The following is an 18234-nucleotide window of genomic DNA, read 5'->3' as shown; positions in this document are numbered from 1 at the left end:
GCACCAGGATTGTTAGGGGCTTGTTTGGCACAGTGGTTTGAGTCTGCGCTTTGGATACTATGAGACTGGGTTCAAGTCCTGGTTGTGGATCAATATACCCAAAGCACAAACTCAATCCATTGTACCAACCAAGCCACAGGCAAGGTAGGCACTTGCAGGAGAGGGTAGGAGGGAGGCAGGAGAGGAGGCAAGGGCAGGAGAGGGAGGAGGGCAGAGTAAGGGAGAGGAGGCAAGGGCAGAGTAGGAGGGAGGCAAGAGAGGAAGGCGGAGGCAGGAGAGAAAGGCAAGGGCAGAGTAGGAGGGAGGAGGGCAGGAGAGGAAGACAAGGCAGAGTAAGAGAGAGGAGGGCAGGGCGGAGGAGGCAAGGGCAGAGTAGGAGGGAGGCAGGAAAGGGGAGGCAGGAGAGAAGGGCAGAGTAGGAGAGAGACCGGGGAGGAGGCAAGAGCAGAGTAGGAGGGAGGGGAGGGCAGAGTTGGAGGAGGGCAGGAGAGTAAGGCAGAGTAGAGGGGAGGGCAGAGTAGGAGGAGGGCAGGAGAGTAAGGCAGAGTAGAGGGGAGGGCAGAGTAGGAGGAGGGCAGGAGAGTAAGGCAGAGTAGAGGGGAGGGCAGAGTAGGAGGAGGGCAGGAGAGTAAGGCAGAGTAGGAAGGAGGAGGCAAGGGCAGAGTAGGAGGGAGGCAGGAAAGGGGAGGCAGGCAGAGTAGGAGGGATGCAAGAGAGGAAGGCGGAGGCAGGGGAGGAGGCAAGAGCAGAGCTGGAGAGGAAGGCAGAGTAGGAGGGAGGAGGCAAGGGCAGAGTAGGAGGGAGGCAAGAGAGGAAGGCGGAGGCAGGAGAGAAGGGCAGAGTAGGAGAGAGGCAGGGGAGGAGGCAAGAGCAGAGTAGGAGGGAGGCAGGCAGAGTAGGAGGGATGCAAGAGAGGAAGGCGGAGGCACAAGAGAAGGGCAAAGTAGGAGGAGAGTGAAGCCCTGCCTTTCTCTTGTGCCTCCGCCTTCCTCTCCCCTCCCTCCTACTCTGCCCTGCCTTCCTCTCCCGCCTCCTCCTACTCTGCCCTTGCCTCCTCTCCTGCGTTCCTCTTGTGCCTCCGCCTTCCTCTCTTGCCTCCCCCTACTCTGCCTGCCCTTGCCTCCTCCTCTGCCTTCCCTTCCCTCCTACTGTGCCCTGCCTTCCTCTCCTGCCTCCGCCTTCCTCTCTTGCCTTCCCCTCCCTCCTACTCTGCTCTTGCCTCCTCCCCTGCCTCTCTCCTACCTCCTCCTACTCTGCCCTTGCCTCCTCTCCTGCCCTGCGTCCCTCTTGTGCCTCCGCCTTCCTCTGCCTGCCTCCCCTTTCCTGCCTCCCTCCTACTCTGCTCTTGCCTCCTCCCCTGCCTCTCTCCTACCTCCTCCTACTCTGCCCTTGCCTCCTCTCCTGCCCTGCGTCCCTCTTGTGCCTCCGCCTTCCTCTCTTGCCTCCCCCTACTCTGCCTGCCTGCCCTTGCCTCCTCCTCTGCCTTCCCCTCCCTCCTACTGTGCCCTGCCTCCCTCCTACTCTGCCCTTGCCTCCTCCTCTGCCTTCCCCTCCCTCCTACTGTGCCCTGCCTTCCTCCTACTCTGCTCTTGCCTCCTCCCCTGCCTCTCTCCTACTCTGCCCTGCCTTCCTCTCCTGCCTCCTCCTACTCTGCCCTTGCCTCCTCCTACTCTGCCCTGCCTTCCTCTCCTGCCTCCTCCTACTCTGCCCTTGCCTCCTCTCCTCTACCTGTCCCCTACTCTGCCCTTGCCTCCTCTTCTGCCCTGCCTTCCTCTCCTGCCCTCCTCCTACTCTGCCCTTGCCTCCTCTCCTGCCTCTCTCCGACTCTGCCCTTGCCTCCTCTCCTGCCTCTCTCCGACTCTGCCCTTGCCTCCTCTCCTGCCTCCCTCCTACTCTGCCCTCCTCCCTCTCCTGCCTCTCACTCTACCCTCTCCTGCAAGTGCCTACCTTGCCTGTGGCTTGGTTGGTACAATGGATTGAGTTTGTGCTTTGGATATATTGATCCACAACCAGGACTTGAACCCAGTCTCATAGTATCCAAAGCACAGACTGAAACCACTGTGCCAAACAAGCACCTAACAATCCTGGTGCTCGAACTTCTACAAATACCACATGTCTTTTCATGTTAAATTTTAAAACATTGCCATGAGGCTTGGTTGGTACAATGGATTGAGTTTGTACTTTGGGTATATTGATCCACAACCAGGACTTGAACCCAGTCTCATAGTATCCAAAGCGCAGACTCAAACCACTGTGCCAAACAAGCACCTAACAATCCTGGTGCTCGAACTTCTACAAATACCACATGTCTTTTCATGTTAAATTTTAAAACATTGCCATGAGGCTTGGTTGGTACAATGGGTTGAGTTTGTGCTTTGGATATATTGATCCACAACCAGGACTTGAACCCAGTCTCATAGTATCCAAAGCACAGACTGAAACCACTGTGCCAAACAAGCACCTAACAATCCTGGTGCTCGAACTTCTACAAATACCACAACATAGGCTTTTCATGTTAAATTTTAAAACCTTGCCATGAGCAAGACTTGAACCCAGTCTTCTTGTGCCCAAAGCGCAGACTCAAACCACTGTGCCAAACAAGCACCTGACAATCCTGGTGCTCGAACTTCTACAAATACCACAACATTGGCTTTTCATGTTAAATTTTAAAACATTGCCATGAGTAAGACTTGAATCCAGTCTTCTTACAGAGAGATTTATTCATCTCTGGTCAGGCACTCCTCCCTAAAGCTAAAGGTCTTTCCACTCTGGTATATGCAAGTTCAGCACTTGAGATTTCCAATGAAATCAGTTCAAAAGTAGATAACATATTATTTGATTTTATTTGGAAGAAAATGGTTAATCTTATTCTGAAAAATGTAATGAGAAATAAGTTGGGCTTTGGTGGATTTAATGTATAATATTAAAATTAAGTAGATCAAAAGGTATTTTCTAAATCCAAATTCTCTGTGGAACTTTACATCAACCTATGTATTTGAGGTTTTAGGTGGTTTATCTTTTCTTTTAAGATGTACTGTAGCTATAGTATTGAAACATCCCAGTTAAACTTTCCAGTTTCCATAAACAGCTATTGCTATGCTGGAATTTAATATACAAACATAACTTTTCCCCACACAAATACATTTGGAATAACAAAGAGATCTGCTTAAAACATAAATGTATTTTTCTTTGAAAATGGTTGGACATTTTCAACCATTTTCATTGGCATTGTTTGTGTACATAAACTTTTCAACAAAGATATTTTTATAATAAATTTCTGACCACATAATTTCCTGCACTGCCTATAGTGTATTTGAGGCTATTCCCCATTTTCTGGGGTGAAAATGTTATCGTCTTCCTCTGTTCAACAATTATTCATTGGTAACTCTGACCCATTTTTAAGTACAAAAGCTAATCAATGTATTGAACAAACAATAAGAGATCATATACCCAAACCAGCTTCTACTTTACTGTGGGACAATATCTTCAATGATATTTGCTGGAATAGACGTTTGACTATTGCTGAAAAAATACTTAACTAATAAGATTTGAGAAGTGTCTAAAGATTCTGCATAGATGTTATACTGTTAATAGTAAAATATTTAAATATCACCCAAATGTACACCCACTGTGTTCATTTTGTCACAACTGCTCTTATATACCTTTTAGCCTACTTTAGATCTTCTTTAAGTAAATTTGGTTGGTTTTGGTTATATTTTCATGGTTGCAGGAAACAAACGGTAGTACGTTTTCCCCTCAGACTGTATCATAATTACCTGACCAAGTGCTTGTGATGTCACCTTTGAATGAAAGCACTGTTTAAGGCAGATGCCGCAGAAAGTACACCACACATTAACTTGCACTAAAAAAAAAAAATGGAAGACAATGCATTTTACTTTAAACACGTAAAAGGAAATATATTTTCTTTAAAAATGAAATAACAAAAAGAACAACATTTTTTTTCCAGAGGAGCTGCTTCTGTCGTTGCAGAGGTAATTTACACAGGACATGAAATAAAACACCACACTGAAAGTGGCCAAAACAGCTGCTACACCACAAGTTCAAAAAACTCTTTAGATTTAATGTCATCAGGCCTCCTTCTGACTGCAGGTAGGGGAGCGCTGTGCCACTTTTGGTAAAGTGTGAGAAAGTTATGTCACATACTGAGCTTCTTTTCAGGGTTAATATACACTGGCTCTTGGTAATTCACTCATATGACGTACGCACCATTGAGACATTTACACACAAAATTATTTTCTTGCCTCCAAAACAAGAATACTTTTCATATTTTTTTAAAGACGACAGGTAACAGTTCTGAATCGGTGGCTTTAGGGCTGAAAGCTCTTTTCTGTCATTTTAACAAGCAATGGCTCTCTGTTGGGCTAGAAGAACACGGTCGTGGCAGTCTGCCTGGCAGAAACCAGGGGTGTGCATAGGTGGTAAGAACGTTTTCTGCCCCCTCCAGGCTCTGGTAAGGCAGGTTCTCCTTTTGGTTTTGGGTCATCTTCCAGATTCAGAGCCCATCTTAGTTAAAGTCGGTGCTTTTCATCTGCTGATTGTGTCTTAAGGAATCGTGTCGGTACCTCTTGATTGCGTTGTAGGTTAGAGGGCAGAATAAAATCAAAGCCAAGATGATAAAATGTACTCTTTCTTTGTATGTTTCTTCATTGTCCATTTTGTGCAAACCGACATGTAAACAATAGACCGTCAGTGGTTTGTCAGGGGAGGCATGAAACAACAGCAACAGAGGGATGCAGTGTGCTCCTTCAACAGGCTGAAAGGCACAGAGGGTCAGTGAAATAATAGATAATGGGGGGGTAGAGAACCGGTTTGCAGTGCTTTTTCCTTCAACCAAACCTACACTGAGAGCTCAGGGAGTTGTCGCCACGGTAGCAGCTTCAAATGTGCTTCAAAGGTCGGCTTGTTTGTCACAGAGGCCAAGGGTCTGGGGGGATGTTAGAGAGAACACACAGTACCACAAGAAGTGCCTTTAAAAGGCCAACACACACACAGGCAACTCCATAGGACTGTTTTATGGTCATGCTTGCTATTGCCTTTTCCAATATTTTCATCCATCCATCGATTACAAAATGAAAATTACAAAATATCTACTACACTGCTCCACCACTCCCCACCTTCGACTAAGAGGACAGAACCATATTCATGTAGTTTTATCATTTATATATACACACATATGTATATATGTACATGTCAATGAGCCTTTCAGGCTATTGAGAGATGGGTAGGAGGTGGGATGAAGTGTGCAGTCACTGTTCTTCATTTCCCCACTTTTTAAACATCAGTTTATCTACAGAAACGAGACTAATGAGAGACGCGAGTCGAGGAAGTGACAGAGTTCAGATTCCTGGTGAAGGGAGGAGGACAGGGAGGATGTTTGTCAGTAGACCCAGGAGACGGGAACCCACTGAGCGGTGCTGGACACCAGGTCCACGGCCTCCTCCAGCAGGCGAATGGTGTCGTCAATCTCGTTGTTGATGATGGTCTGGTCGAAATAGTGAGCGTATGTTCGCTGTAGCATCTCTGACTCCTTCTGGAGCCTCTGGAGGGAGTCATCCTGCGGGGTGGAGGATAAAATAGACAACACGTCATCAACTCTGATTGCAATTTACCTGCTGAAGAAACTTAAAATTCCTTTAATGTTGAGGGATAAGATGTATTCAGAGGAAACAATAATGCTACAAGTCACACAACAAGGATCTAATGGAACTTTTTGAGAAATACAAACCACAAATGTCACTACAGACACAAAGCTCACACATCCATACTTACAGGCAATTTTCTGCACCACTTTGGGATCTTAGGTACAAGTGATAAAAAGCATGCCGGAGAAAATACAAACATGCTTAAAACAAGCAGGATATTTATAGAGAAATAAAGCATGAAAGAAAGAAAAAGGTTAGCAAAGGGTGGCTTAACATTTGTTTTCTTTGTTTGAATTCAGTTGGCAGCTTGATTCTCTTGAGACAAGATATTCCTTTAATCTCAATAATTGATGAATTGCTTTTGAATCCAAACTAAGAAGTAGGACACATGTAAACAAGCAGGATCAGTGATGTTACAGGGAGACCGTACCTCAGTCATGCCTGGGGTGATGGTGGGGGCCGCAATGAAAACAACATACGGAGCAAACTCTGCGGTCCTCAGGATCTTTAATGCCTGATGGGGAAGAAAAAGCTCGACTTAAAGATGTTATTCTGACGTCAAATCCATGACACCTGCATAGAGTCCTATTAGCGATAAGATTTGTTAGGTTATTGCTAATAGGTCTCTTGGTCGTCTCTGTTACAATCAAGAGACGGGATTTTAAAATAAATTGCCATTAACCTGGAAAAATTATCAGGTCAACATGCCATTTTTAAAACTACAAGTGTTTAATTTGCATATTTATTATCTATTGTGAAGGCCGCCTCAGAGCCAAAGTAAGTCACTCACGTCTCTGTAGATTTAGTGCTCACTTACTTTATCTTTATTGCCAGGTTGTCAATGTTGCTAAATGAAATATTTCAAAAGAAATCAACTCTCTCTCTCCATGCAGTTTTGACAAAAAGGTATTTCATTTCCCCTAGATTGCTTATTTTTGCTTTTTTTGGTCATCAATATTTTAGATTGAAACATTTTTAATATCAGATTAATATAACTGAGTGAATACAACATCAAACTTTACTTATTTTTCAGAGGAGAACTTAAGGGTCATAGTTTCAATTTGGAAATGTCTTTTTAACCCTTTCCAGATTGATAGGCGACAATGATTTTTTTTTTTGTATTCAAGTTTGATAGATTTATTTATTTTTGACAGGAACGCCCTCCTGGAGTACCTGCGGTTCCACATCCAGGATGGCGATCGTGCCCTGAGCGTGGATTTGCCTGATGGTCTCCAGCCTTGTTCCATACATGGCGTCCTCATGGCTGCCGTACTCTAGGTAATCGTTGTTGCTGATGTCTTGCATCATCTGGTCATGAGACACAAAGTAGTAGTTCTTCCCGTTCTCCTCGTCCTTCTTGGGAGGCCGAGTGGTGTCTAAACCGAGAGACAAATAGGTGGGCATCAATTCAAGGTCGGGTTACAAAAACCACCTAAAACATTTGCACGTACTTACGAGGAATTGGATAGGCAAAGCGGTCTGGGTGTTTGGCAATGAGTGTGTTCTTGATGTGCCGCCTTCCGACTCCATGAGCACCTGAATGTTCACACAAGACATTAGAGGATTCATTTAAACAACATATAAATAGCTCCATACACAAAATTAAACTAGTACTTGTACTTGTAGTATTTTCAAAATGAAAAGGCTTTTTGTTGTAGTTTGTGTATGGGAGCCTTTTGGGCATTTATTTGAAAGTTTCTAAGACAGATTTAGGCCATTGTAGATCAAAGAAAGAAAATGCCACAGAGGACTAAATGTTCAAAAACTTTGAATATTCTCTGATGTCAAAACGTTGTACATTTGTATTAAAAAAAGGATATTCTGTTACATTGCAAAGTCAAAACTTTGCATGGAATTTTTTTGTTACAGTTTGTGACGCCAGACATTTGTGACTGAAAATCCCAGAATGCCTCTAAGATTGAAGTGTTACATTTCTGAGATGCGCATCTCCATTTTTCCAAAGTGTAAGCTTGTGTCGCAAATGTCTGAATTTTGATTGGGAACATTTAAGAGGCTTTTCTCTCTCTGTCATTTTTCATGCAAATTTAAAACTTTTTGACATCACAGAATATCAAAGGTTTTTTTGCCAGAAATTTCTGTGGCCACATTTTCTTTCCCCATTTCATTTATCACTGCCCTAATACTTTGTTGTAAGTTTGGCATTTTCATTCACAATGTTAGTAAGAACTCTTACAAGTCACATTGTGGGCTTCTAAACTCCTTCTAGAAACTGAAATGCAATTAGATAAGTGTGGGAAAAATATGCATTCAGGTTTAAGACTCCATGACTCAGCACTTTATAGTGCAGTTAACATAGCTCTGCTGATTGCAGAAGTCCTTTAATGTGTTACTGTTGAAAGTGGTTTTAGTTCAGTTGAAGATGAAACTAACAGAGGAAACAAATGTTATGTTAGTGGCTATGGGCCACTACAACAAGCCAGTGAAGCAGCAAATGTCTGAATTAATTAGTTGGAAACCAAGAATGTGAGAGAAATTGTGAATTTTTGCTTTAGATTGCATCTACAATTAAACAATACTCTGCTCCCTTTTTAATTGGATAAACTACACTGCGCACGCAAGTTGTAGCTTACATGTAAAATTTCAGAAACAAACACTAATTAGCAAACTGTGAGCCATTTTGGCATTACTTTACTGATGGATTCTGATCAACTACACAGAAAAACACCACAGAAATATTTTAAAGTAATAGAACAATAAAACTCAGAGCACAAGTTGATTTACTTCAAGCGTTCGTTAGAGGTAATTATGACTTAAAACAAATTTACATCTTGTTTCAGTTTTTTACCAAGCAAGACAAGTGTTTTCCTCTTGAACGATGGCAGCTTGACGACCTCCTCGTATGTCACCAGATCTAGTTGATCAAACACTGAAGAACAGAGGAAAAAGGCTACATTAACATGGTATATATATTTAATAATTAGTTATATCAAAAACAATGAAGCCCCAATCAAGTACTTAATCAGTCCTATTTGCAACTAAGCCTCAGTCAGATTGAAAAACAGATCAATCTGAATCACATTGCTTTAAACAAATCACATCTGAGCATCTCATAACAAAGCAGTCCTCATTCAAAGTCAAGGAAACATTAGGAAAAAGGACAAAGTAAGAATAAAGAGAAGGAAGAACACAGAACTTTACTTACATGCAGCCATGTCATTGGGTAAGAGACAGCATGAAATATGGACAAAGGGGTGGGAGCGGAAGGGTTAATAAAAGAACAACAATTCAACTAAAAACACATTAACAACAAACTGTCAACAGCACAAGCTGTTAGTCACTGAAAAACTTGGCAGCAGGGCATTCAGAGGGAAAACACACACATGCAGTCTGAACTGTTTCTAAATGCAGCAATGTGATTGGACCTGCTATACTTCACTGCATCGTTAAAACAACTGGCACTACTGAGAAGCACAAAGAGGTTAAATCCTATCTCACAAGCCAAACTTTTCACTACTTAATCTTTACATAATATTATTGTATGAACATTCAGCAAAGTTAAAAAAAGGTAGTTGTTTTTCTTACCTGCATTGTGCTTGGCCAGATATTTATCTTTGTACTGTTTCTTCTTTTTGCCAAACCAGGTGCAGCTGGCCTGCTGCTCCTGCTTGGTTTTCTCCATCGCTATGCACGCTACACGCCTGAAGACACAAAAGCAACGCAACTTTAACAAAAATGTATATCTACATATTTTAAACATCTTCTTTAAAGAATTTCTGAGACGCTTTTTAAAAAAAATTGTTCTCACCACTCTTGCAGCTCAGGCGAGGGGATGAGGCCGGCCGTGCCGTTCTTGGTGTTTTCCAGCTTTCCCTGCCACCAGTTGTGGTCGTCCTTGGAGATGATCTGGATGATATCGCCAACGCGGAAGCGAATGCCCGCCTCCTTACAAGGGATAAGGTCATCCTTCGCCGGGTCGTACTCAAACTGAGCGCGTACGTAAATCTGCGGGCGCAACACAGAGAAAACCGAGTGTTTTACCCACTGATGTGGCACAGAATGGTCCTGCAGCCATGAGAGAAGAGGATTTGCAAAGCTGCTCATATAAAAACAAACAAAAAAAAAGAACTGCAAAATTGTTAAGAAGAAAGAAAGCTACTGGAAGCTCAGGTGTATATAAGCCGAAGCAGGAAGCGCACACATGGACAGAGATGATTGTACGAAGAGCTGTTCTGCGTCTTTGCCTGCGGATGTGTCCGTTTGGATTGATGGTGTGTGCACCAATTGTTTGTGGCCTATCACGACCACTAGTGAAGGTTTGAGAAGCAGCACGGGATCAGAACAACACTGTGATGACGTACCAAACTGTGCAGTGTGAAATGGGGCCTGGGATCTACTTCTACAAAAAAACGGTGGGGGGGGGGGAGGATCCACTTGGTTTTACTTCTTACCTTGATGGACAATTTGTCCTTGATGGCAGGTCTGGAGATCTAAGGGGTTGAGAGCATCACACACACATGTATCATGCAGTAGAAAAAGAAAATTGACGCTCATAAACAAAAGAAGTGTGATGGGGACCCATAAGAGGATGTTATGTACAAATATCCATACTGCATTTTATACGTATGTGTGTGTGATGTTGGAATACAGTCAAAGTAGCCCGCCTTGTGTACACATTTACAAAAATTGCGATTTGAAAGGCAAGGAGAGGAACCGACAGACTAGAGTGCAGCTATGCTGAGATAGAACAGCGAGTTTCACCTGACGGCCTTTGGGCTGAATCGTCGAAGGCAAATCCTGAGAGGGAACGAAAATATGCTGTCAGATAATGTATGCTTTTATTTTTGATACACTTTTCTCATAAGGTGTTGTATCCTTCTAAAATAAAACATGTTTAAAGAGAGAAAATGACAGTCAAATATACCAGGATGGAGCTGGTGACACTAGCATGACCGTTTGCAGGTGACTGGCGAGACAAATCTGGCGACTCCTTCTGCAACAGCAAATCAAAAAGAACTAATTATTTCCCCATCGGGACATAAGAAAGAAAACCTTAATTCTGTCTGCCGTACCTCGCATGAGACCGACTGGGAGCGGTAACTGGGTACAATCTTAAAAGTGATGCTGCCTCTCATTTCCCTCTGTTGAGATCAGATTACATTATTTCAACATTAACCCACAAGACAAAACTATCATCACTGAGATATGGAAATCCGCATCTTGGTAGCACTACGTAACACGTAGGCTAACCGCTAACTACTGTTAGTTTTGCCTGGAGGTACAACCTACCTCAAACTTTCTAGGAGGTTTGATAAAACTACTAATTAATTTTCTGGGACTAAGACATGTGTTTTCTAAAATTTATCTGAACAATTTACAGAAATTTTTCTCTTACCAAGAAATTTTGTGGTGCTTATGAATTACTCTCACAGAAAATGATTTTCTCTAACACGTAGTGCTAAAAAAAAAACTCACGTCATTCTATAGTTCATGCTGGACAAATACCGTTTTAAATTTTTTACTTGGGTGATGTGACGTACCAGCATCTTCTGCAGCTGTTCTACCGTCTGATTGGCTACGCTGATGCCATTGATCTCTCGAATCTCATCTCCAACATGAAGTGTCCCTGAAAAAGAAACGCAATTAAAATAGATCCAGATTGAAAAGACTTAGATAAACTCTAATGAGCACATACCTTGTCTGTGAATCATTCCACCATGCATGATACGTGCCACAATACAGTGGTTGAGGTCATTCATTTTAAGAGTAATGCCCTACAACAAGAAGAGGAACAGAGGTCAATAACAGGAGATCATATTGATGAAACAGAAAACATGTGTTTCTCTGTTTACAAACCATTGGCTCGTCAGTGTTTTTCTGGAACTGGACCAGCCGGACTCTGGTAACATTCTCCAGGTCCATGTCCCCGTTGGTGCTGTCTGGGGAGTCTCCGTTCAGGTAAGGAGAAGTGGGTGGCGGGGTGACCCTCAGAGCCTCATCGCTGTAAACCTCGTGCGCCACCACATCATGGGTCTGCAGCAGAGCCTGGGTGGGCAGAGATCATCCAAAAGGCTGAGATCGCAGAGTAACAACCAGATATTCCAAGTCATAGCCGTTTCCCTCACTACGTCAATGAGAAATCAGAGATCCTAACATTAGCAGAGGCATGTTTTTCCTCGTGCTGCCACTTTAAATCCTTTTGCATTCACTCTGCTAGCAACAGAGGTAAAATGTCTGTCGGGATGACAATCCGAGTCTGTTCGGGTCAGAGAGCAGAGCGGCCTAATTGGATTGAACCAAATCCGAAGCGTGACGGCTATGGTAAGTGTCACACACTGGATCAGCACAGGGACACACCTTATGATGCCACTACAGCAGCGTAATACAACCATTAGCCTTACAGTTTACAAAAATAAACCACATATCTACACAACTGAATAAACAGTTAAAAACAAGCCACTAAGCCATTTTACTACCTTGATTTCTTCACAGATTCCAGCCTCAACAGTGTCCGCCTCAGGTCTGTTCAAGCCCTACAATAGTATCCCGTTTATCACGGCGGTTCTGACAGCAAACCTAAAAACGTAACCACACCGTGTTCAGGTTTACAGCAGAGCGCCGAATGACTCGCTCTGTGCGTCGCTTCCTCTGCATGCGTCTATCACCCACTGGGGCTTCGCCAAGCTCAGGTGCTAAGCAGCTTTCTGTGGATTGTCCATATAGCCTTGGCGTCTGACACACCGGGTCGCAGTAACACACACCAATAAGCCCACACTCAACGCAACATGGATCTTTGAGAATTAGGAGTGGATGTTGTACTAGATGATCCCACCATGAAGTGCGGCTGCGTGAGGATCCTCCTGAGCTCCTTGGCTTCCATGTTCTCCGGGTAACAGGCAATGGTTTCCAGTACCTGCGCAGACATTAGGTGTGTTATTTTGTAGCATTTAGATAATAAAATGGGTAGTGTGTGAAAATCAACTGCCTCACCTCTTTGGCTCTCTGCACTCCGTCACTTGGAGGGTTTCTAATCTGAGGGGACGACCTGGTATTGATTTTGTCATACAGCTGAAAAATATAATGATGACAATACAGCCCAAGCATAGCAACAAAAGCAACAACTTAAACATATTCCTGATTGATTCTGACATCTAGTGGACAGTTTTGATATTACAGAGGAAAAAGGTTGAGATTAACTCACATCTAACAGGGTGTGGAGGTGCTGATCCTGGAAGACGCTGTGCAGGAAGTCCATGTCTTTCTCACTGCAGTCCGTCAACGCATGAATCTCCTCTAAACTGTCCAAAACCTGCGATACTGCCCCTGAGCACACATGCATGCACACATTATACCATCATCCTGACTGTAGCCAAACATATTCACAAAGACACAGAGCATTCAGCACTAGACAAACACGAAAACACCAAACATCTAGTCACAGACACAAAGGTTGCAACAACATCTACAAACGAGCAAAAGAAAAAAAGTGCCACACCAAAAAAAATGCACAAAAGGAGTCATAACACAGAAAAACACACACAAAACTATTTAACCCCCAAGTACCTGCTGCATCGCCCATACATGCAGCAAAACCAGAGAAACAGCGGTACATGGCATCAATAGAAAAGTCAGAGGAAAGTCACTTCAAAAAAATCACAGTTTGGGTGAGGGGCACTCAAGAAAAATATGTGGAAAATAAATCAGGAAAGAGTTGGGATCTGATATATGGATTCTGGAACACACCCTCTAAGATACACCTTAAACTGCACAGAGCAGCTAGTTACATCAAATAGTATTCACACACCTTGAACCTTTATCGCATTAATGTATTAAAAACTGTCATATAAAACTGTTTTTGTATGACAAACTGGTAACAAGAAATAATTCCTTCTAAATACTTCTGAATTCAAGCTCAAATTTTCTCTTGTTTGCTTCTCTAATGGTCTGCTTGCTTGGCCTTTCGGCTTAGGTCATTTTCTGCAACGTAATGATCGCGTGTGACTCATAAAACCAAAGAAGAAGTGTTTTTAATAGTGAAAGCAATAAGAGAATTTAATTTTAGAAGTTATTTTATGTTGTATGTTTTCAAGCATAAAATACCAACAGAAGCCTTTAAAAATATCTTCAAACTATGTGCTTTATGTTAAATGGGCTATGGATATTAGTTCATTTTCTATATTTATGGAAAAAGTTCAATCAGCTGTCTTTTTTTTCTCGCTATGATGAACCAAGCATTTTAGGTCAACTTGAAAATATCTTCCTTTTTTGCACCTACAAACAAATTTCACTTTCTAGCAGTGAGGTCAAAAGTGACTTTTAAATTGCAAAGGTTGCTAACCTCTGACCTCTATGTGCAAAAACTTTGTGCAAAAGTTCCAGAAGTATGAATACTTTTTACAAGATGCTATATCCGAAGCACCAAAAGAGTAATTATTTTAAAATGTATCCAGTCACATATATTAACTCAGCTTAAAGGTGGCATCATAATGGATGATGTTAAATGGAACGAAGTAAAACAAAAAATAAATTAAAGTAGTTCTGTTAAATGGTTAGATCAACATTTTCCCCACATTTACAATACAATTTAGCACAAAATGCAGCTGAAGAGAGGATATAAAGAAGTCTAATTTAATGAAGTAGCGCCAGGGTTGCATTTTAGGCAAAAACAAAAATACAGCAGGAGCAAGCATGCAAATTTACTCATTAATAACAGTATGAAAACATTTTACATGTGTGTTTACATGCATCACAAGATTAATATAAAGCGAATTCATATCTATACTGATGAATACTGTTCTTAAAAGTTTTTCTAAAGATGCGTGTAAACAGCAAATCATCTTTATGGTTCAGAGGGAAAGCATTTGGAATCAAAGAAAAAAGGTTACATCAGATTTCTCAAAAGGGAGACAGAAAAATAAACGCTGAGGGAGACACAGGAGGATGGAGTTAGTGTTTGCATCATTCAACACCAACATGAAGGAAAATGCATCTATAATGCAAAGTGGTGCTATGAGAACACTCTAAGCATGGGTAGGAGGGGGATACGTACTTTCAGCAGCTAGCAGTCCTACAGACAGCAGAGCAGAAAAAAAACAGAACACCACAAAAAGAGAGGCTAAAATTAGAGGAAGTTTGCTGCAAAATGTGGATTTAGAGTTTGAGGGAAAACAGAGGGATCTAGAGCGGGTCAACCTGTCTAAAGCTCTGCAGGAGCTAAAATAAACCTCAAGGAAGTGTGGTTGCTACAGAGTGCCAACCTCAGCAGGACGGACGTGTTTGATGCTTTTAGTTTGTCTGGCTGAGCCATTCATCAGGCAACACTAAAACACGCCTGCTCTTTGTTGCAGGATGTGAACACACACACGCAAGGTTTCAATATGCCAATATAGAGTCTTCTTATTGCAGGAAGTGAAAGTCAGAGGCAGAGACAGAGAAGTGAGGCTGTGTTGCAATATATATGTTTCCATTAAAACTGGGAAGTTCTGCTGCTACAGCTGACAGTCACACCAGGGCAGAAACCAGAAGTGTAAACATTGATGTTTTGTTTTTATTTACTGCACACATTGGTGTGTATATGATGGGGAGAACGAGAACGTTCAGAGACGAGGTGGCGACATTTGCTGTGTGTGGTTTACCTGAGGAGGTGGGGTCATCTGAGAAGTCATGGAGCTCCTCTGGAGGGTCCCCATAGTAGGAGTTAAATTTGTGGCTGGAAACAGCAGCCAGCACTGCACCCTGGGAAATAGACGGCAGATCAAACGGGTTTTACGTGAAACCTGAGCAGACCCTCGTGTGTGTGTGGTGTATGAAACCTCAAGAGGGTGTACTTTTTTTTTTTTAACTCTTTCAGAGAAAAGCTTTTGCCAAGAATCAAAATGTGGGTTATTGAAGGCAGCTGCACAGAACAGCAGCGGTGTCAATTCCTCTTATCACCAATCATGCTGATCCTGCTAGTTTCTAATCCGGGCTTCAAAATCAGCAGTCTGCTGACCTTCAGCTTCCTCCTGGCGTTGAACTTCCTCAGCTGCTCCACCGTCTCCGGCAGGTGGATCTTGTAGGCGTACCTGTCCCTCTCCTAGAGTTGGAAACACGCAGAGAAAAAGCAGATGAGGCTGCAGCCATACGGATGTGAAAGCAGCGCTGTGGTTTTGAGCGAGAGGAAGTGCTTTTCGAGTCAGCATCAAAAAGAACCCAAAGGTGACTGTGAAAAGCTAACCTTTCCTCCTTCTGCCTTATTCTTATTTTGGAGATGCTGATTTAAAAACATTTTTAACACCAGTTGTACAAGGAGCTGTGTGTGTGTTTGTGGCTCACTTTCAGCCAGGGGTGGTTCAGGGCCTCGTAGACTGTGATTCTCTCTGCAGGGTCCAGCATCAGCATGCGCCTCACCAGGTCCTTGGCGCTCTCAGAGATGTGAGCCCACTGGCGAGGGTTCATCTGCACAAACATGTTCAGAATCACCTGAAACTTGTCGCCGAGACAAGAAAAAAAAAAGTCGATTTTGAAAACGTTTGCGACTCTTAGAAGAAAGCAATAAGAAGAAGTCTTGTTCACCGCAAGGGACATATTAAAAAAAACATAAAAATGCGAAAGAAGGTAGCCTGCTCAGATGATCATGATTTTGGCCTCATATGGTGAAAAACAGAACAAGTTGCCTTTCATAATCGCCACCACGATTATGAAATCGTGATGGTGGTTGCATTATGGTCAGTGTTATGTCCAAATACAGACGGAAGCAAAGCTTCACCCTATAGCAACCCTAGAAACAGAGCTAGAGCTGCTTTGGTTAACTGTAGAACTGTGTGGGAATGGCCTAGTCAAGGTCCAGACCAAAATATAGATAAAAAAAACTTAAAGTGATGTTTTAAAGAAGATCTCCTACCACTCTGAGATCTTTAGAAATGAACAAGGTAGTGATGGGAGACTGAATGCAAAGACACACCACAATTTTCAGATTTTTATTTCACAGCTGAATCAAACAATTTTGCCCACTTTGACCAAGAAAGCCAGACAGTTCCACAGCGGAGTGGGTAAGGTTAGGACTAGGTTAAACATTTGGCCTCTAGTTTCATCATTCCAACAGATGTTGCTTTGCACTGCAGCTTTGATCTGTCTTCTAATGTGCTTTTTTATTAGACATGACAAAACCAAATCACGCCTTGGGCTCCTCAAGTGACATATTTGAATAGCTAAGGGACAATGAGCAAAATAATGGTAGGCCAGTGATTTGTGCAACTTTAATGTCTATTAGTGTGAATATTTGTTTATGACATTTTCAAAAGTTTTGAACATTGATGCATTACCTTGTATTTGCCCTTAATGATGGCCTCAAACAGGCGCTCCTTGGTGCCGTAAAAAGGCAGGCAGCCAGAGAGCAGGATGAAGAGGATGACCCCACAGCCCCACACATCCACGGGTTTACCGTACGGTTCTCTCTTCACCACCTCCGGGGCCATGAAGTGAGGCGTGCCGACCCGACCTGATGATGGGAGGGAAAGACACAGCGCAATAAAACACAGCCACGAGGAATCGAGTTTAAATGAAATCAGAGGCAGAGGTTGTGAAGAGATAACAACTGTAGAGGATGTGAAAGTGCAACAGCTGCAACAAATCGACTGGTTGGGTTTAGTTAGCCTGTGTTGAGATAGAAAATGCAATGCTCGTTTCTCTGAAGAGAGGTGCTTCGCTTTAAAGACCACGTTAACCACACTAGCATAACAAAATGAGCAACTTCAGTTTTCCTGTCTGGTTCACTTCAGAAAAGTTGAATCGCTCAGTTTAAAGATGAAAAGGAAGGGGAGGAGATTGAGATGCAGAGATGTTTTTTTCCCCAGCAGGAAAATTTACATTTGCAGAAGTTTTTAATCAGCCAAATGTGATCAATTACAATGAAATTAAAATGCATATTGTTTAGAATGAAAGCAAGTTGCAGCTCAAGTATTATAGCCATTTACAAGCTTCAGGTATTTTAATAAGGGTTTCTTGGTACAGACACAATATTTTCATTTTGCCATATTGATTTCCCATTTCTAAACTAGTTGACAGTGTTGAGAATCATTGTGCAGTTGTTACCAAATTCAAAGTTTAGGTTTTTGAAACATTGGTGTTACAGCAGTAGTCAGTTCTGATCATTCATACCAATTTTATTTAAAAAAAAAAATTGACAGTTTAGCGTCAAACGATTAAAAGTTGAACTGAAAACCCAACTTTATCTCCGTTTAAATTTGGGGGCTACTTCCTGTGCCAGGAAACGAGCCACTTGAAAAGAGCTACATTAGTTCTGAACTTAGAAATGCACCACAAGCTACAAAAGTGTACAGCTGACGATCAAATATTAGTCAGGGTGTATGTACATTTTTGAGCCTTTATCTATGAATTTGTCCATGTAGTAAAAAGAGAAAATTCAGAATAATTCATTAAATCACAAGTTGTCTGTCGTCTAATTATTCCACCCTCAATAGAACAATTAAAAACAAAAGTTATATCAGCATCAAGCATCATCATGACTAAACATAAATTCAGACCACAACTGGAAATAAGTCACGACTGCTAAATTTGCACTAGTGATACTTCTGTTTCGATTTCAGCTTACTCTTAAAAAAGGCTTGATTAT

The 18234-nt window shown here is 42.4% G+C and overlaps 1 protein-coding gene across 15 annotated transcripts in view; it reads right to left on the bottom strand.

The window, feature by feature from the left end:
• Nucleotides 1-3720: 3720 nt before the first annotated feature.
• The window catches only part of LOC114140471 (peripheral plasma membrane protein CASK-like), a 33010-nt gene continuing 18496 nt past the window's right edge, over nt 3721-18234 (bottom strand). For 2 of the 15 annotated variants that reach the window (XM_028010366.1, XM_028010367.1), the window contains 22 exons: nt 16925-17100; nt 15936-16088; nt 15613-15696; nt 15257-15356; nt 14671-14688; nt 12823-12947; nt 12612-12689; nt 12454-12534; nt 11478-11666; nt 11317-11395; nt 11162-11247; nt 10694-10762; nt 10546-10614; nt 10383-10418; nt 10073-10111; nt 9430-9626; nt 9207-9322; nt 8470-8550; nt 7119-7199; nt 6837-7039; nt 6094-6177; nt 3721-5575 (listed from right to left, as the gene is read on the bottom strand). In XM_028010366.1, the coding sequence (XP_027866167.1) occupies nt 5399-5575; nt 6094-6177; nt 6837-7039; nt 7119-7199; nt 8470-8550; nt 9207-9322; nt 9430-9626; nt 10073-10111; nt 10383-10418; nt 10546-10614; nt 10694-10762; nt 11162-11247; nt 11317-11395; nt 11478-11666; nt 12454-12534; nt 12612-12689; nt 12823-12947; nt 14671-14688; nt 15257-15356; nt 15613-15696; nt 15936-16088; nt 16925-17100 (2321 nt within the window). In that variant the 3' untranslated portion in view covers nt 3721-5398. Of the gene's footprint in view, nt 5576-6093; nt 6178-6836; nt 7040-7118; nt 7200-8469; nt 8551-9206; nt 9323-9429; nt 9627-10072; nt 10112-10382; nt 10419-10545; nt 10615-10693; nt 10763-11161; nt 11248-11316; nt 11396-11477; nt 11667-12453; nt 12535-12611; nt 12690-12822; nt 12948-13184; nt 14649-14670; nt 14689-15256; nt 15357-15612; nt 15697-15935; nt 16089-16924; nt 17101-18234 lie in introns of those variants that run through there. The other 13 variants (XM_028010369.1, XM_028010368.1, XM_028010371.1 and 10 more) reach the window with 13 other exon arrangements.

Source organism: Xiphophorus couchianus, chromosome 24, assembly GCF_001444195.1.
Source record: "Xiphophorus couchianus chromosome 24, X_couchianus-1.0, whole genome shotgun sequence".
In the NCBI taxonomy this organism is placed as follows: domain Eukaryota; kingdom Metazoa; phylum Chordata; class Actinopteri; order Cyprinodontiformes; family Poeciliidae; genus Xiphophorus; species Xiphophorus couchianus.
The sequence above is the reverse complement of the archived record's forward strand: the minus strand, read 5'-3'. Positions and strand labels throughout refer to the sequence as shown.